We start from the raw sequence: 20,730 nt of genomic DNA, 5'->3' as shown, positions 1-20,730 counted from the left end.
GCCTGACATAGATGTGTGGTGAATTTCTAGAACATACTTCTCTGTAGGTCAGGGTAATCCTTGGAGGAAGGCATAGTGTGTGGTTTTCTTACTTGTCTCTTGCAATGATTCTGTTTCTTTGTTCTCTTTTTAGGTGATATAGTTAATATTGGGGATGTATCCTACAAGTTGAAAACTCCTAAGAACCCAGAACTTGTGCCGCAGAACTACAGTAAGACGTTTCATTAATTTATGAATAAGTTACTTTTAACTTTTCATTATGAGAATTTTCAAGCTTAACACAAAACTAGAGAGAATGCTATAAACCCAGTGTACTTATCCACTGGCTTCAACATTTATCTACATTATGCCAATCTTCTTTTCCCTCATCCCCATTTTTATTAAATGGAGTATTAAAACCCTTCCCAGGCATCCTATCACTTCCCCCATGAACATTTCAGTGGAAACATTTATTTTTCTTACATGCTTTTTCTTCTTTACTTGAGATAAAATTTATATATAATAAAATGCTCAGATTTTAAATGTTTGTTTTGATTAGTTTTGACAATTTTATAAACTTCTGTGTTCACCAAGATTACTTTAAACACCTCTGAATGTTTTCCTGTGCCCCTTCCCTTTTTCCCTGCACTGGAAACCACTGTTTTCTATTCTACCTTAATAGATTAGTATTGCCTGTTCTCTAGCTTTGTAGAAATAAGGTTACATGGTATTGTGTGTGTGTGTGTGTTTTCCATCAAGAGAATAAATTTGAGATTCATTTGTGTTGCTGTACCTATTAGTTGTTTTTAGTTTCTGAATAGTATTGCATTGTATAAATATACCACTATTTGTTTATCCATTCTCTTGTTGATGGACATTTGGATGACTTTTAATTTTGGCCTGTTATAAATAAGATGCTATGAACATTCCTGTATAATTCTTGTGGTTATACATTTTTACTTCTTTTGAGTAAGAAACTAGGAGTCAAATTGATGTGTCATATGGTAGATGCCTGATTAACTTCATAACACATTGCCAAGCAATTCTCCAAAGCAGTGGTATTATTCCATCTTTGACCGGCAGCAATGTTCTACATCCTTGTCAACACTGGTATTTCTAGTTTTTTTAAAAAATTTTACTCATACTTTATTAGGTGTAAAAAAATAGCTCATCATGTTTTTTTGTTTTATAACAACTTTAACAACTTTATTGAGATATAATCATATACTAACTTGATTGAGATTTAATTTATGCTGCTGGTAATTTAATGGGTATCGCGTTAAATCTGTAGATTGCCTTAGGTAGAATGGACATCTTAATAACGTTGATTCTTCCAATTCATGAGCATGGAATATTTTTCCATTTGTTTGTGTCATCTTTGGTTTCTTTGAGCAGTGTTTTGTAGTTTTCATTGTAAAGGTCTTTGACTTCTCTGGTTAGGAAAATGCCAGAGAAGTCAAAGACCTTCTTTTGTGTGTGTGTGTGTGTGTGTGTGTGTGTGTGTGTGGCTATTGTGAATGAGATTGTGTTTTTTATTTGGGCTTCTGTTTGTTTATTGTTGGTGTATAGGAAAGCGACTGACTTTTGAACATTTATTTTATACCCTGAGACTTTGCCAAAGTCCTTTATTGGTGCAAGCAGGTTTTTGACAGATTCTTTTGGTTTTTTGAGGTGTGGAATCATGCCATCTGCAAAGAGGGACAACTTAACTTCCTATTTTTGCTTCTGGAAATTCACCTTTTTATAATGTGCAATTCAGTGGTTTTTAGTATATCACAGAGTTGTCCAACCATACCAGTTTCTAACTACAGAACATTTTCACTACCCCAAATAGAAACCTTATGCCCACTAATAGTCATTCCCTATTTCCTTTTCTCTCTCCCATCCAAGCCTTTGTCAACTAATATACTTTCTGTTCCTGTGAATTTGCCTATTCTGGACATTTCATATAAATAAGATCATACAGTTGTGGCTTGCCTATTTCATTTAGCATATTTTCAAGGTTCGTCAGTGTTGTAGATTGTGTAAATACTTCATTGCTTTGAATGGCTAAATTATATTCCATTGTATGAATTCTCCACATTTTGCTTATCTATTCATCAGTTAATAGATATTTGGGTTGTTTCCACTTTGGGCCATTATGAATAATGCTGTTATGAATGTCCATATAGTAGTTCAATTTTCTTGGCTATTTACCTAGAAGAGGAATTGCTAGGCCATATGGTAACTATGTTTAACATTTCAAGGAAATACCAAAATGGTTTCCAAATCAGCTATACCATGTTACATTCTCACCAACATGTGAGGGTTTCAATTTTTCCACATCCTCACCAACACTTGTTATTGTCTGTGTTTTTATTACAGTCATCCTCATGCATGTGAAGTGGTATCTCACTGTGGTTCTGTTTTTACATTTTAATTCTTTATTTTAAAGATGTGAGATACAGTTCAGGGTTAGTTATACAAATGTTCATTATGCAGGTACTCTTGTTGAATGTGCCCCCCATTCCCTGGCAGTTTCCCACTATAGCCAATCCCACTCCCTCCTCCCCTGGCAGTTTCCCACTACTGCCAATCCCTTTCTTATAGTATTATGATAATTTGGTCAAGGTCTGCATGTGAGTGAGAACATGTGGTACTCAGTTCTTCATTTCTGTGATAGATCACTCAGTATTATAGACTCTAAGACCATCCAAGTTGCTGCGAAGTTCATAATTTTGTCCTTCTTTATGGCTACATAATATTTACCACTTTTTTTTTTTTTAGCCAGTCCTCTTTCGATGGGCAGCATGGTTGGTTCCATGTTTTTGGTATTGTGAATAATGCTACAATAAACATGCGTGGGCAGGTATCTTTTTCATAGAGTGATTTGAGTTTCTCTGGATATATTCCCAGTAGGGGCATTGCAGGGTTGTATGGAAGGTCGATTTTCAGATCTTTTAGGGGTCGCCACACTGTTTTCCATAGAGGTTGTACTAGTTTACACTCCCACCAATAGTGTAGAAGTGTTTCCTTTTTCCCACATCCTCTCCAGCATCTATTGTTTTTTTGAGTTATTGATGATGGCCATCCTGACTGGAGTGAGGTGGTATCTCAGTGTGGCTTTAATTTGCATTTCTTTGATGACTAGTGAGGCTGAACATTTTTTCATGTATCTGTTGGCTGCTCGTATGTCTTATTTTGAAAAGTGTCCATTCATATCTTTTGCCCACTTTGTAATGGGGCTAGTTTTTTCTTTTTGGCGTGTTTGAGTTCCTTGTAGATTCTAGATGTTAGGCCTTTATCAGATATACAGTTGGCAAATAGTTTTTCCAAGTCTGTGGACTGTCTCCCTGCTCTCATGATAGTTTCTTTAGCTTTGCAGAAGCTTGTAAGTTTAATGAGGTCCCACTTGTCTATCTTATCTCTTATGGCATGGGCACTTGGGGTTTTGATCAGGAATTGGCTGCCAGTTCCAATTTCCATAAGGGTATCTCCTGCATTTTCTAAGGTTCTTATAGTTTGAGGTTTTAGTTTTAGGTCTTTGATCCATTTAGATTTGATTTTTGTGTATGGGGATAGGTAGGGGTCTTGTTTTAATCTTCTGCCTGTGCTCAACCAGTTTTCCCAGCACCATTTACTGAATAGGTTCTCCTCTCCCCAGTGGTTGGTGGTGGAGGCTTTGTTGAAGATGAGTTGGTTAAGAAATTGAGATTTTGCTTCTAGAATCTCTATCCTGTTCTGTTGGTCTATATGCCTGTTCTTGTACCAATACCAGACTGTTTTGATTATTGTAGCTTTATAATAAAGTTTAAAGTCTGGGAGTGTGATATCTCCTGCTTTTTTTTTTTTTTTTTCCCGCTGAGGATCGTTTTGACTATTCGAGGTCATTTATGTTTCCATATGAATTTCTGTATTGTTGTTTCCAGATCTGAAAATAATACTGCTGGTAATTTAATGGATATTGTGTTAAATCTGTAGATTACCTTGGGTAGAATGGACATATTAACAATGTTGATTCTTCCAGTCCATAAGCATGGAATATTTTTCCATTTGGTTGTGTCATCTCTGATTTTTGGGCAGTGTTTTGTAATTTTTGTTGTAAAGGTCTTTCATGTCTCTGGTTAGGAAGATGCCAAGGTATTTTACGTGTGTGTGTGTGTGTGTGTGTGTGTGTGTGTGTGTGTGTGTGTGGCTATTGTGAATGGGATTGTGCTTTTTATTTGGGCTTCTGTTTGTTTATTGTTGGTGCATAGGAATGTGTCTGACTTTTACTCATTTATTTTATTATTTTATACCCTGAGACTTTGCCTAAGTCCTTTATCAGTGCAAGCAGGTTTTTGACAGATTCTTTTGGATTTGTGAGTTATGGAATCATGCCATCTACAAAGAGGGATAACTTAACTTCCTCTTTTCCTATTTGGATGCCACTGATTTCCTTCTCTTGTCTGATTGCTCTAGCTAGGACTTCTAATACTATGTTGAACAGGATAGGTGAGAGTGGGCATCCTGTCTTCTATTCTGGTTTTCGGGGGAAATGGTTCCAATTTCTGTCTGTTCAGCAGTGTATTGGCTGTGGGTTTCTTGTAGATGACTCCTTACTGTTTTGAGGTATGTTCAATCTATGCCTAGATTCTTGAAGTTTTTTTTTTATCAAGAAGGGGTACTGGATTTTATCAAAAGCTTTTCTGCACCTATAATCATGTGGTTTTTGTCTGTTGATGTATTTAATTATTTTTATGTAAAGTGATTTGGGGAGAGTTCCATCTTTCTTGGTTGCCTGGAAGGCTTTCATTAGGATTGGTATCAGCTCCTTTTTGTATGTTTTGTAGAATTCTGCTGAAAAGTCATCTGGTCCAGACCTTTTTTTTTTTTTTTGTAGGTTGTTTTCTTATGACATAGTCGATTTCCTGGGTTGTTATTGGTCTATTTAGTGTCTCAATTTCTTCTTGTTGCAACTTGGGGAGGTTATGTGATGTCAGAAAGTCCTCCTTTTCATTTAGGTTTTCAAGTTTGTTTCTATACAAGTGTACATAGTAATCTCTGATAATCTTTTGTATTTCTTTGGGGTCAAGTTGTGACTTTACCTTTTGCATTTTTCATTGTGTTTATTTGGACTTTTTCTCTTTTTTCTTGGTCAGTCTAGCAGGGTTCATCAATCTTATTTATCCTTTCAAAGAATCAGCTTTTTGTTTCATTGATTTTTTTTGGTATTATCTTTTTGTCTTCTATGTCCTGAATTTTGACTTTTATTTTGGTGATCTTAGGGTTTTGGTGGTCTTGCTTTTCTAGCTTCCTTAGGTGATTTGTTAGTCTGTTAACTTGTGATCTTTCCATTTTCTTCATGTGTGTTCATAGAGATATGAATTCATCTCTTAGGACTGTTTTCATGGCATCCCAGAGATTTTGGTAAGATGTTTCTTCATTTTCATTTGTTTCCAGGAATCTTTTATTTTCTGCTTTGATTTCCATGTTAACCCAGGATTTGTTCAGCATCATGCTGTTTAGTGTCCATGACGTTGTGGGTTTTGGGGAACTTTGTTGGTATTGATATTCATTTTCATTCCACTGTGGTCTGAAAAGGTGCATGGCAGTATTTTAATCTTATGAAATTTGTTTGTTTGTTTTATTGCTGAGGATGTAGTTGATATTAGAGAATGTTCCATGTAATGATGCGTAGAGTGTATCATTGTGGTTCTTATATGGATTTTTCTAATGACTCACAATCACTTTTTTTGCTAACAATCATGCCATTTCATTTCTCATAATTCTTTAAATGAATTTTAACATCATGGGAACAAAGGTCAATCCTTAGCTATCAGTCTAGTCTTCTCCTCATCTCATGCTACTCTCTTTTCCTAGTTTATGTTCCAGTCATTGGGCACAATGTAGAATAATTTTTTGTTCACATTTCAGATTCTTCCACTGGACTATGTGCTCTGTTAAAGAAAATTATTCAGTGATGCTTGTTAAAGCACAGCAAGGAAGGCTTTATTCAGGACTGTCATAATGGGTCTTGCAAAGGGGGAGAGAGACTGGGTTCAGGTCTGAATGTAGCATGGGCAAGTGAGAATTTGTAGCAAGGAGCATTGTGGGAGTTGGTAGACGAAAAGTATTAAAAGGAAACATCAAGGGTAAAAGGGATTCTGGCTACACCACCCTAACAAGATTCTTGTGATTCTTGCTTGAAGACTGGTCTGGGTGATCAGACATCACCTGAGGGATGGTGAAAGATGAGGAACCTGATCACATATCAAGGCTGATCATATATTGAGGATGGGGGTGGGGTGGTTCTGGCTAAATTGCCTTAGCAGGGTTTGTTTACTAAAACTGGAGTTTACAAGGTTGGGCATAGATGTGCCTAGGAAAAAATTTTAAAAACCTGACTAAAGTATGATCAAGAAAAGAATGTTTGTCAGCTCCTTGAGTGAGAACATCTCACTTTCATCAGACATAAAGTTCTGCTGAGCCTAGCCCCTAGATGGCTCTGTAATCTTTCAACTTCACTCTATTCCGCTTTTCTTTTTTTTTTTTAGTTATTTTCTTAGTGGTCATCCTGAGGATTACAGGTAACACTTTAACCTAAAACACTCCTGTTCACATTAGTGCTTAGTTTGGTTTTTTTTTTTTTAATTTTTAATTTTAAAGATGTGGGTACCCATCAGGATTGGGTACATAAGTGGTCTAGGTACGGATGAAGTTTGAACCTCCCATTGGACCTCACTTTGCCTGGATTAGGATCAGGCACATTTACTGATGTTATGTGTATTGTTTCCCACCTTAACCCCCGCACCTCCAGGAGTGTCCCACTCGTGCCAATTCCTTTCTTGTTGTATTATGCTAGATGTTCAGGGTTCATTTATGAGTGAGAACATGTGGTACTCAGTTCTTTGTTTTTGTGATAGATCGTTGAATACAATAGACTCGATACACTCTGAATTCATCCAAGGTACTATGAAGTCCATGATTTTGCCCTTTATGACTGCATAACATTCCATTGTGTATATGTACCACATTGTGTTTAGTTTCAATAGTATATAAACTTTGCTCCAGTATGGCTTTGTTCCCTCCCACCTCCACTGTGATGTTATTTTCATGCAAATTGTATCTTTATTTATTAAAAGTCAATTAACCCATCTTATAATTATTGCTTAATGAAATTATTTTTTAAATCAACTAGAACAAAAGAGTTACAAACAAAAATATGCTTATATTGTCTTTATATTTACCTATGTAGTTCCCTTTACTGATAACCTTTATTTCTTCATATGGATTTGAGTGATTATCTAGTGTGCTTTCATTTCAGCCTAAAGAAAGGACTCTTTTTAGTATTTTTTGTAGAACAGGTCTGTTGGTGATGAAGTTGCTCAGTTGTTTTTTTTTTTAAACTTGGAAATGTCTTGATTTTTTTGGTGTGTTTTGAAGGATCATTTTACTGGAGATAAAATAATTTGTTGACAGTTTCTTTCAGCGCTTTGAATATACCTTCTTACTGTCTCTGGCTTTCCTAGTTTTTGATGAGAAGTTAGTTATTAATCTTATTAAGGATCCTTTCTGTGATGAACCATATTTGTTTCTGCTATCAAGATTCTCTCTTAAACTTTTTATAGTTTGACTGCGATGTGCCAAAGTATGGATTTCTTTGAGTTTATCTTATGTGGAGTTTATTGAGCTTCTTGGATATACAGATTAACATTTTAAAATTAAATTTGGCAAGTTTTTGGGTATTATTTTGTTATTATGCATTTCTTCCCTCCTGTTTGTCTTTCCCCTGCTAGAACTCATATTACATATATATTGATAGATTTGATGGTGCCCCGTAAGTCTCTGAAACTCTGTTCATTTTTCTTCATTCTTTTTTCTTTCTGTTCTTTAAACTGGATGGATCATCTCAGTTGACCTACCTTTGAGTTTGTTGAGATTCTTTCCTCTGCCTGCTCACATCTGTTGTTGAGCCTGTGTAGTGATTTTTTTCATTTCACTTATTGTAGTTTTCAAGCTCAGAATTTCTATTTGGATCTTTTTAAAATTTATATCTCTTTATTGATGTTATTTGATGAAACATTGTTGTCATACTTAATTCTGTAGCCACGATTTCTTTTAATTTTTTGGAACATATTGATAAGAGCTGATACAAAGTTTGTCTACTAAGTCAAATATCTGCCTTCCTCAGTGACAGTTTTTATTGATTTCTTTTTCTTCTGTGTATAAGCCATACTTTTCCATTTCTTTGTTTCTTGCAATTTTGTTGTTGAAAGTGCGCATTTTAAATAGTATCACCTTTTCTTCCCAGGGTTTGTTGTTGCTCCTTGAGTTGCTACTGTTTTTTAGTGACTGACTCTTCTAGTCTGTTTCTTTAAAGTCTATAATCTCTGTTAAGTGCAGCCATTGATGTTTCTTCTTGGTTAACTCTGTAGTCAGCTGGTGATTGGATAGAGATTCCTTAAATGCATGGAATCAGTAAGTCTCTTAGCCCTTTCTTGCTGAGGGACTTTTTCTGCACATAAGGCATGATTTTAGTGCTCCATATGCAGCTTACAATTGTGTCTTAACCTTTACTTCATGCTTGTGCTGGCCCTGCAGGGAAGAGAGTAGCCCCTTCTCAGGATTTTCTTAGACATGTGCACGGTCTTCCAGATTCTCAGGCATACTCTGGAGCTTTTCAAAGCCTCCTTATGAGCATTTCTTTCCCAATTGTTTTTTTTAATTTAATTTTTTTTCTCTTTTTTTTGTCATCCTCTTGTTAGCTCCCATTTGTTTTGCTGCCTTAGGCTGCTGTGATGTTGAACAATTGTAGTTGATTTTTTTTGACAAATGCCCTGGGTTAGTGATGTTTGCACACAATAAGCTCCGCGTTCATCAAATAAAGACACATTCCAAAAATGGAACTTGTCAGAGAGCTGCCAGACAGGTCAAGTAGGAATAATTTTCTGAAGATGAGGCTTTTGGAGAGTATCAACCTAGTTTTGTGCCTTTCAGTAGCTGCCAGGCTGCTGGTTTTCACTATGATTGTGAGAGATTGGTTTTCAAGACAGTACAGAGTTGGGGATGTGGGGATGGTGTGGGGCAAGTTAAAACACCACACAGCTCATTGTTCTAACTGAAGTTCACCCATTTTCTTGGATAAATGCTCATCAAATTGTTGGAAACCTTTTGTTAATTTCCATAGTTCTGAAAGAGTTGATTTTGACAATTTTTTGCCAGTGTTCTCATTGATGTTGTTTTTTTTCTTAATGAAGGAAGGAATTTCCAGAGGTCCTCACTCTTCTGTTTCAGTAGTTCCTGTCTATCCTCTTCTTGTAGTTTTAATTTGCATTTCTCTGATGAGTGAAGATGTTTGAGATATTTTTTGTGCTTATTAGCCACTTATACAGAGAGGGGACCCAAAACAAACCCAGAATTTATTTATAAAAAATGATGTATTTATTCTTGCATATTTGAACTTCAGTCACTTTCAAAGTACTCTCCATTTGATGCAATACATCTATGAAGATGCTTTTCCACTGTTCAAAATAGTTTTGAACTTGTCAACTTTGATGCCTTTTAATGCTTCTGCTGTTTTTTGTTTTACCTCTTCCATATTGGCAAACTGGTTTCCTTTGAGGACTTTTTTCATCTGGGGAAATAAAAAAAAAGTTGTTTGGGGTGAGAATGGATGAATAGGGATGGTGGGGCATGGGGGTCATGTCATCTTTGGTCAAAAACTGCTGAACATTCAGTGCGGTATGGGTAGAATCAGTCACCTCTATGCTACAACTTGGGACATTTCTTCCACAAATTGGACACAGCCTTCTCAGAACTTCCAGATAGAAACTTCGGTTGACCTTGTGATCCAAAGGAATCAATTTCAAATGTACTACAAGGGGCTCACTGTCCAAAAGTTAATTCCTGCTTTATTTTTTTGGTCCCCCTCATATATTTTCTTTTGTGATGTGTCTGTTAAAGTCATTTGCTCAATTAAAAAAATTGAATTGTTTGCCTTTTTAATATTGATTTGTAAAAATTCTTCGTGTATTATGGATAGAAGTCTTTTGTCATATATATATATATTATGAATACTTTTTCTCAGGCTATTTGTTTAGTCATTTTCTCATGGATACATTTGGTTGGCTATAGTTTTGATTACATCCAGTGTATTGATTATTTATTTTTATGGTTAGTGTTCATTGTGTGTTAGAAATTTTGACTTATACCAAGATTGTAAAGCTAGTCTATATATATTTTTTCCCTAAGAACTTTATAGTTCTTTTATTTTATTTTATTATTTTTTAAATTTTTTGAGTTGAAGTCTCACTCTGTCTCCCAAGCTGGAGTGCAGTGGTGTGCTCACGGCCACCCCAGTATCAACCTGCTGGGTTCGGGCGACGCTTCTGCCTCAGCCTTCCAAGTAGTTGGAACTACAGGTGAGTGCTACCACGCCTGGCTAATTTTTTTGATTTTATTGTAGAGATGAGGTCTCGCCAAGTTACCCAGGCTGTTCTCGAACCCGTGGGCTCTGGCAATCCACTCACCTTGGCCTCCCAAAGTACTGAGATTACAGACTTGAGCCACTGCGCCCGGCCAATTCTGTTTTATTCTAAAAGAATAGGTCTATTTCATCTCAGGTTGTAAATTCATTTGCATATTTTTTTACAATATGGATTTTATTATTTAAATATCTGTAGACTCTATAGTGATACTCTTTTATTCCTGATATTGGAAATTTGTATTCTTTCTCTTTTTAATCAGTCATACTAGGGATTTTTCAGTGATAAACTTTTCAAAGAAACAGCTTTTGACTGTTGATTTTCTTTATTGTTTGTCCATTTGTTATTTTATTGATTTCTAAGCTTTAGTATTTCTTTATTTTTATTTACTTTAGTTTCTCTTCTAACTCTAGCTTCACAAACTATGGCAAGCCATGGACAGTCTCTCTTTGCTATACTGGGGAGTTACTTTGCCATTCAGTTCTGTGTTCTGCTAGCTTCAACTCAGATCTCTCTTGTCCTGCCCCCAGCTTCCAGAGACCACTTCCCTGCATGCCAAAGAGTGCCCCAAAAGGACTTATCTCAGCAGTCCTTCTCCAGAGCCATCCTTAGGAACTACTGCCTTGCTGGATCAAGACCTGGAGACTCTGGGAGGAATTTCTGTCACCAATTTTTTCCCACCCCTGACCTTAAGGGACTGTTACCTTGCACTAAGAAAAAGGTCTGGCATGTTTCAGAAAAGATCTCTCTCAGCTCCTGCCCTGTATCTGGTTTTTAGCATACACCCCTATGCATTCGGTCAAGGATGTTGGGAAAGAATAGGTGGGTAGTGCAAGTTTTCTCTCTGACTGAGACTTCTCAGTGTCTTAATGCATCCTGCCAACCCTTTGTGTGGCCATTATAATTTTGTTGAAAGTCTGCTTTGTCTCTCCTGACACATCTGTGGCAGTTGCTTCTTCCTTCTCCTGCCATGCTAACAGGGATGAAAGTTATCTGTGGTCTCTTCTGTCTTTTCAAGGGCTCATTATTTCCTAGAATTTTGTTCATGCGTGCTTCTTTGAATTCTTAGTTATATGATGAGTTTTAAGAAACTTTTATTTTAATAGATTAACTGGTTTGTTCTGGTTGTTAGGTTGGAACTGAAATTTTCTTGCAACTCACTTCATTCTAACTAGAAGTGGCAGTCAGGAACATTTATTTTTAGTGTTCATTATTTAATGGTTATGCCTAAGTGTATTATTGTAATAGACAGATTTTCTTTTCTGGAGGTGAGACTAGTGACATAAAATCTTCAACAAGTTGTTATACTTGTCTTGAGAAAAATTAACAAAATAGATCTATAAAGTCTTACATGTCATCAGTACATGATAATTGTGGAAAAAGGGTATTTTTTCCTGATTTCTGGGACATATCATATTATGAATGTAGCTAATATTTTACAATGAGCTTCAAAGGTGAGGAATAATATCTAACCTTGATAGACAATAGGAAAAATTTTATGTAGCTTGAGTTCTGTAGGGAAATGATGCTGGAGGTGGAAATTATATTTGAAATTTTCACTGTGCTACTTTCTAGAAGTGTGAATATCTACAGTTATTTAACTGTTCTGAATTTCTTGCTTTATAGGCATGATTGTTTCAACTTCATAAATATATTTTAAGGCTTAAATCATACAGCATGTGTGAAATGTATAGGATAGCATCTGGCACTTAGTGCTCAATAAATATGAGCCCCACATAACCATTCTCCCAGTTTCCTGATTCTTGTTCCCTTTCATTTTCTATTATTCCATGCCTGTGGCACTATTGAGTATGGGGCTCACTAAGAGATACTATTATTATGCTTAAGAGGTATGCTAAAAACATTTTAGCCTTCATTTAGTCTTGTCCTTAATAAAGGAATCCAATATACATTTCATCTAAATTTGATTTTTAATTTGCCCTCAGGACACGTGGCTAAAAGCTCTTCAAATAAGCTTCAATTTGCTTTCAAAGATCAAATGTAATGTTTACAGTGTAGCAAGAATGTTGACCTTTTCATTCTTACCTCAATATGAAACATCGTCATTGCCTGTCAGTTTCAACAGAAGACAGCACTATCCATTCTTTCTGTTAGCATCTAAAGTGCCATAGCCTCCTATGTGGGAAATATTTTGCTGAAATATTTTGTTGTAGTCACAAATATTTAATCATTTTGGGGCTCTTAAGTGAGAGAATTCACAAAAATATCTACACTAGCTTTAAAGATTTAATGGATCCTAGCAATAATATGTACTTTAAAACGTATAAGCACAAGCCTTTAGTGAATATGTTTTTGTATTTTGCACATGACTGAGAGACAATACAGTGGCTGGTTGAGATCAAGTCCCAACTATGAAAGTTTGTAAATGTAGCGAAACTTTTACACACTATCACCCCAAACCCTAAAAAACCTAAAACAGCAACAACCAAAGCCACCACATTTACTTTCAATTTTTATTGCTGTTTTCATGCATCCTTTATATAATCAACATTTTAAATTTCTTTTGTGTTTAGTTACTAGTAACTTACTCTTTGAAATTTATATGAAGAGTTTATAGTGAAAGCTGTTGAATAGACTATAGATTCCAATTTGCATTTTCTGTGATTGCTATTCATGCATCATTATTTCTGCCATAGTCACAATGTAAGTATACTTATTTGTTTATTTTGTGTATCAATATGATGGTAGCCTATGTTTTACCCAGCAGCAAATTGCTGCATTGTCTCTAGTAGTCATTCTTATGAGCAACTGTGTCTATTTGTAAGAAAAAGACTGTTACGGGTTTGATTAACTTGAAATAGAGTCCACATAAGCATTATGTGGTTGTTACATATTGAGTAGATGCACAAATTGTATCACATAATACAGCATGCTTTTGTGCATTGTTCTACTGTGTTATATTCAAATATTGCATTTGTTGAACTTTTTCTCCCTCTCTCAGGGACTGTTTCCAAAATGCGTAAATTGCAGTTCTTTGGATTCTTTGTTGCTATTACTTGATTAATTAGGGTTTTAGTTATAAGAAAATTTTGTTGGACTTTTTTTTTTCTTTTGGAGTTAAGCAAGTTTTTTAGAAGTAAATTGACATATTTATTATTATTTGAAGAATAATAATTCTACCTGGAAAATAAACCTACCTGGAAAACCCAACAGAATCTATTAACAAAGGTCAGAACTAGTAAAGGAGCTTAATAAAGAGTTTGTTTCAAAGTAAGTAGACAAAAATATTGTTTTCCTATGTTCTAGCAATAGTTACTCGAAGTCATAAGAAAAATAGATATTTCATTTAGAATAGCAACAAAAACTATAAAAATGTTTAAGAATAAATTCTAACAAGAAATGGACTGAATGGTCCTATATAAAGTAAACTAAAATAACTCCTAAGGGACATAAAAGGAGGCAATAGAGGAAATTAACACATTAAATGTCCAATAATAGGGAATAATTACAACTTTTAAAAAAATTTTATTTCAGTAGCTTTAGGGATACAGATGTTTTTTGATTACATGGATGCATCATATAGTGGTAAAGAAGTCTGGCCTTTAAATGTACCCTCCACCCCCACCTGTGCACATTGTACCCTTTAGGTGTTTTTCATCCCTATTCTCCCCACTTTCCCCACTGAGTACTTTATGCCATTCTATATGCTTTTGCAATTCCTTAGTTTAACTCCCATTTAAAAGCGAGAACATGCGACATTTGGTTTTCTTTGTTTTCTGTTCCCAAGTTACTTCATTTAGGATGGTGGTCTTCAATTCTATCCAAGTTACAGCAAAAGACTTTATTTCATTTCTTTTCATGGTTGGATATTATTCCATGGTCAATATATAATCACATTTTCATTATCCACTGATTGGTTAATGGACATTTAGTTTGATCCCACATCTTTGTGATTGTGAATTGTGCTGTGAAGAACATACGAGTGAGTCTTTTTGTATAACAACCTCTGTTCCTTTAGGTAGATACCAAGTAGTAGGACTGCAGGATCAGATGGTATATCTACTTCTAGTTCTTTAAGAAGTCTCAGCTGGGCATGGTGACTCAAGCCTGTAATCCCAGTACTTTGGGAGGCCGATGTGAGAGGATTGCCTAAGCCCAGGGGTTTGAGACCAGTCTGGGCAACTTGGCGAGACCTTGTCTACAATAAACCAAAAAATTAGCCGGGCATGGTAGCTTGTGCCTGTAGTTCCAGCCACTTGGAAGGCTGAGGCGAAAGGATTGCCTGAGTCCAGCACGTCGAGGCTGTGGTGACTGTGAATGTGCCACTGCACTCCAGCCTGGGTGACAGAGTGAGACACTAACTCAAAAAAAAAAAAAAAAAAAGAAGTCTTTACATTGTTGGTGGGATTGCAAATTAGTTTTGCCTTTATAGAAAAGTGTGGCAATTCCTGAAAGAACTGGAGATTGACCTTCTATATGATCCAGCAATCCCCCTCCTGGGAGTATACCTGGAGGAACTTAAATCACTCTACAGCAAAGATACCTGCACATGCATGTTTATGTACAATTTCACTATTTACAATTGCAAAAACATGGAACCAACCATGTTGGACAAAAAGAAATGTGGTACAGATACACAATGGAATATTATGGAGCCATAAAGACGAACAAAATTATGGACTTTGCAACAACTTGGATGGATTTAGAATCTATGATGCCCAGTGATTTGTCACAGAAAGAACTGAGTACCACATGTTCTCACTCATAAGCAGACTCTGAACATTTACTAATAATACTATAAGAAAGGGATCAACAGTAGCTGGAAACTGCTGGGAGTTGGGCACATAACATCAGTAAGGGTACCTGATATCAAACCAGGTGAAGTGGGGACCAAAGGGAGGTCTAAATTTTATCTATACAATGACCACTTGTATACCTAATCCTGAAATGTATCCTACATCTTAAAAAAAAAAACTACCTCCATACCAATTTCCATAGAGGTTGTCCTAGTTTACACTCCCACCAACAGCATATAATGTTCCCTTTTTACCACATCCACACCCAAATTTATTGTTTTTGATTTTTAAATAATGACCATTCTGATGGTATATGGTGGTATCTAATTGTGGTTTTAATTTGCATTTCTCTGATGATTAGTGATGCTGAGCATTTTTTCATGTTTGTTGACCATTTGCATATCTTCTTTTGAGAGATATCAGTTCATGTCATTTGTTCACTTTTTAATAGAATTATTTGCTTTTTTCTTTCGAATTTGTTTGAGTTCTTTATAGATTCTATTAGTTCCTTCTTTGTTGTATAGTTTGGGACTATATTCTCCCATTCTATAGGCTGCCTATTTGTTCTGTTGATTATTTCTTTTGCTGTGCAGAAAGTTTTTAGTTTAATTAGTACCATTTGTTCATTTTCTTACATTTGCTGTTGGAGTTCTAGTCATAAATTCTTTGCCTAGGCCAGTGTCCAGGAGAGTTTTTCCTAGGTTTTCTTCTAGTATTATTATGGTTTCAGATCTGACATTTAAGTCTTTAATCCATCATGAGTTAATTTTTATATATAGGGAGAGAGAAATCAAGCTTCATTTTTCTGCTTGTAGGTATCTATTCTTCCCAGCACCATTTGTTAAATAAGTTGTCACTTCTCCAGTGTATTTATTTGTCAGCTTTGTAAAGATTAGTTTGTTGTAGGTATTAGGATTTATTTCTGGATTCTCTATTCTTTTCCATTGGTCCATATGTCTGCTCTTGAGTCAAAACTCTTTTGGTTACTATAGCCTTGTAGTGTAATTTGAAGTCAGGTAAAGTGATGCTTCTAGCTTTGATCTCTTTGCTTAGGGTTGCTTTGGCTATTCTGGATCATTTTTGGTTCCATATAAATTTTAGGATTGTTTTTTCTAATTTTGTGTAAGATGATGTTGATAGTTTGATAGGGATTGAATTGAATCTGTAGATTACTCTAGGTGGTGTGGTCATTTTAACAATGTTGATTCTTCTAGTTTCTGAGCATGGGGTATTCTTCCATCTGTTTCTGTCCTCTACAGTTTCTTTCATCAGGATTTTTTAGTTCTCCTCGTAGAGATCTTTCACCTTCTTGGTGAAGTATATTCCTACATATTTTAGCTTTTTGGCAGCTATTGTAAATGGAAGTGAGTTCTTGATTTAATTCTCAGCTTGGTTGCTATTGATATATAGCACTGCTACTGATTTGTGCATTTAGATTTTGTAACTTGAGCTTTTACTAAATTCATTTATAAAGTACAGGAGTTTTTTGGAGGAGTATTTAGGGTTCTCTAAATATAAGATCATATTGTTGGCATACAGAGATAGTTTTATTTCTTCTTTTTCAGTTTGGATACCCTTTATTTCTTTCTTGCCTGATTGCTCTGACTAGGATTTCTAGTACTATGTTGAATAAGAGTGATGAAGGTAGGCATCCTTGCCTTGTTCCAGTTCTGAGGGAGGATGTGTTCAACTTTTCCCTGTTCAGGATGACGTTGGCTGTGAGTGTATCATATCTGGCTTTTATTCTTTTGAGGAATGATCCTCATTTTGCTGAGGTTTTTTTTTTTTTTTTTTGTCATGAAGAGGTGCTGGGACTTTTTTTTCTCTTTTGGAGTTATAATAATTAAAAAAATACTTTGGAAATGATGTTTTGTTGAAGCTTGATACCCTATTACTTTTCTTCCTGCAGTTTGATACCCTATTACTTTTCTTATTCTTCAATTTACCTAGTTCTAAAAAGCTCTTTGCCTTTTAGATATTTAATATTTTCAAGTGAATCAGAAAATGATGGATTTTTATTGAAGAAAGGAACTTCAGCAATTATTATCCTCTCTAAAACTCTCATTTCACAGCCAGGAGAGTAGGACCACAAGAAAGAGGTCAGAAGACTAACTACTTAGTTGCAAAGCCCAGATTTCCTGGCTTGAGTTGGTTTTTCTTTTGCAGTCTGCCACAATGTCTCTAGCTACTTACTAGTATCTCTTGATTTTCTTTAGAATAAGTCCTGGAATTAAAAGAAAAACAGTATATTAGAAATCTTTTTTGAAATTATTAAAGTGTGAAAATCAAAATCACAATGTTGAAATGTGAACCCTGATATTCACATTTGACATTTAATTGAATAGTCAAAACTTGCTAACTGGCAGATGCTACGAACTAGGAAATATTCCTAAGTGGAAGTTTAAAATTCAATGAGAAACCACACAAAAGTAATATTATCTCATCAAAGTAAAATTTCTTAATTCATTGACCACCTGAGATAATAAATATTATAAATTCTGTAGTCAGTTGTCAAATTCTCATTTGACCTTCTTCTGTCATCATGGTGTTGAACACAGCAGGACATCTTTCTAGTTCTAGCATTTAGCCCAGCACCTGGCACATCATAGACATGGGAGTTAGATTGCTTTTCAGTTTTTTCATGATCGAGGTCTTGTCACCTCCTGCCTTGGCCATTAAAACTTTTATTTATCATCTAAGTCCTGAGACTCACCTGCAAGTGTTGAAGTAGATAATGAAGCTTTTTTGCCATTCTGTGTGAAAATGGAATCTTGAGGCTTAGATGAATTTGACAGTTTTTATAAAGGAATTCTTTCATATTTTTATGCTTGAAGTTAAACTATATTGTATCAAAGATGATATTTCTTTCAGGGTTTGCCTTAAGAGGTGGTGCTCCAGGGTAGCAGGTTTTCAATAGATAACTTTAAACCTGACCTCAGAGTTATATTTCTTCTTCCTTACATAATCTTTTTGTTGCAGTTGGTGGACCAATTATACATGAGGTCATTTAGGGTTTACTGGACACACTGAACTCTTGTCCAAGCAATTAGGGCCCACAAAGATTTTTGTAAGAATTATAGCAGTGTGTTTTTAAAATGGTGAGTTTTGGCATAAGATCAACAGTTTGAGAAATTCTTTGGTTTTTAAATAATTTTGAGATTTAAGAAATCCATTAACATCATAAATGACAGAATAGCATGGAGAATCTGTGATTTTTGTGTGTAAATGTAGATAATGGGGAACAATCATTGCAGCTCTTAGCCAATTTTAATGAATTAGTGACAAAGGTACACAAAAGGTCACCGGAAAAGTATTACCTAGGATTCCCTTAATAGAGTCATAGTTTAGAAAAAAATCAGAGAAGCAAGGCCTCCACTCCTTAAGAACTGCCCATTTTCAGTAGTTGCACTAATTGCCACTTGTTATATAAGAATTTACTTTGAGAAAAGGATTACCTTTGAGATTTCTTTAGATGTATTTTTTAAGAATAGAGCCCTCAAAAGGGAGAGTCTCATCAACTTTTAAAGTCATTGAATGTGCCTGATGTATCCCCTAGAGTTTTTACAGTGGTCTTTATCCAGTGCCTAATTTAATCTTTAATCTTTAATCTTTTTCCTAGGCATCATATTCAAGAAGGAGTAAATATTTTTGATGAATTTTGTTACTTTTTATTTTCTATTTAATTACTCATTGCTTTCTGCACCTTTCATTGCAGATGTACAATTTTTAGATATTTATTAGTTTATTTCTCAATTGAAAAATAAAAATTTTATATAAAGTCATGTTTCGCCTAATGACAGGAATAAATTTCCGAGAAATGCACTGTTAGGCAATTTTGTCATGTGTCAATATCATAGAGTGGACTTATACAAACCAGTGGGTATAGCCTACTACACACCTAGGTTATGATATGGTCTGTTGTTCCTAGGGTACAAACCTTACAGCATGTTACTGTACTAAGAAATGTAGGCAGTTGAACACAATGGTAAGTATTTGTGTTGTAATATGACATTATGATACTATAATATCAATAGACAACAGGAATTTTTCAGTTCCAGTATTATCTTATGATACCACTATCTAATGTAGTCCATTGTTGCCTGAAAAGTCATTATGTGCTGTATATAGGTATTTATGGTGTACATGTTTTGTTATGTGTATATATTGCGGAATGGCTAAATCAAACTAATTGACATATCTATTACCTCACATACTTATCTTTTTTTGTGTGGTGGGAACATTTAAAATCTATTCTCTTAGCCATTTTCAAGTATACAATATATTGTCAATAACTATAGTCCCCATGCTGTACAATAGATCTCCTGAACTTATTTTTCCACTCTAACTGAAATTTTGGTGCTCTCTTCAGTGGCACATATACTTACTGAGATTTTGTATCCTTCAACCAACATCTCCCCTATACCCTTCACCCCAGATATATAATTTTTGAGTTGTGTCATATGCTAAATAGGCTTCTGTGGATCCACTTGGCAATTTAGGCACTATTAAGGTCATTGTTTAAATGAAAAAATGAATTCCAGTAGTAAACCCCTAACTTAAAAATCACATTTTTAATGCATGTATAAGGTGATGGAAAATTAATATACTTAACACACTATATATCTTGCAAATTGATGAGAAAAACAATGTGATCCAGCAGAAAATAAACAAAGACTATAAAAAGGCACAACATAGAAGAAGAAATCCAAATGGCCAATAAGTATGTGAACATATTTTCTAACCCTGCTTGACAGTTAGGGAGATGCAAATTATATAGTAAGAGCAAATTTTCACACATCACCTGGGCCAAAATTTAAGAGTATTATAATGCTTGATACCTACATAGTTTCAGGGAAATGGCATTCTTATAAGTTGTGGGGAGAAGTATGAGTTCATATGACTTCTTTGGAAAGTAATTGGGAAATAGCTATTAAAATAAAAATAAAAAATAGCTATTCATACATTTTTTAAAATCAATATTTATTATGATATTGTGGGATACAGTTAAGGGTTAGGTATACAAATATGCTTCGTTCAGGCACCCTTGTTGATAAGAAGTGTCTCCCCGTCCTCAGACAGATATTTACTACCATTAATCCAATCTCCCTTCCCCTCCCCCCCATAGTTTCCCACCACTGTCAGTCATTTTCTTAGAGTATTACACTAGATATTCAAGGTCCACTGTATGAGTGAGAACATGTGATATTCAGATCTTTGTTTCTGTGAGAGGTCACTCAGTATTATAGACTCTAGTTCCATCCAGGTTGCTGCGAAATTCATGATTTTGTTCTTTTTTATGGCTGCGTAGTATTCCATCGTGTATATGTCCACATTTTTTTAATCCCGTCCTCTTCTGATGGACAGCATGGTTGCTTCCAGGTTCTTGCTATTGTGAACAATGCTGCGATAAACATACGTGTGCAGGTATCTTTTTTATAGAGTGATTTGAGTTCTTCAGGGTATATCCCCAGTAGGGGGATTGTGGGATCATATGGGAGGTCAATATTTAGAGCTTTTAGGAATCGCCATACTGTTTTCCACAGAGGTTG

General features: G+C 35.2%; 1 protein-coding gene across 1 annotated transcript in view; it reads left to right on the top strand.

Annotated features, from left to right (window-relative positions):
* VWA8 (von Willebrand factor A domain containing 8) overlaps nucleotides 1–20,730 on the top strand; it is a 256,138-nt gene that overhangs the window by 17,044 nt on the left and 218,364 nt on the right. Inside the window, exon 2 of the mRNA XM_008067589.2 lies at nucleotides 134–211. Within this exon, the coding sequence (XP_008065780.1) occupies nucleotides 134–211 (78 nt within the window). The remainder of the gene's footprint in view (nucleotides 1–133; nucleotides 212–20,730) is intronic.

This window comes from Carlito syrichta, unplaced genomic scaffold (assembly GCF_000164805.1).
Source record: "Carlito syrichta isolate Samal-C Ts95f unplaced genomic scaffold, Tarsius_syrichta-2.0.1 Scaffold309718, whole genome shotgun sequence".
Classification (NCBI taxonomy): domain Eukaryota; kingdom Metazoa; phylum Chordata; class Mammalia; order Primates; family Tarsiidae; genus Carlito; species Carlito syrichta.
The sequence above is the reverse complement of the archived record's forward strand: the minus strand, read 5'-3'. Positions and strand labels throughout refer to the sequence as shown.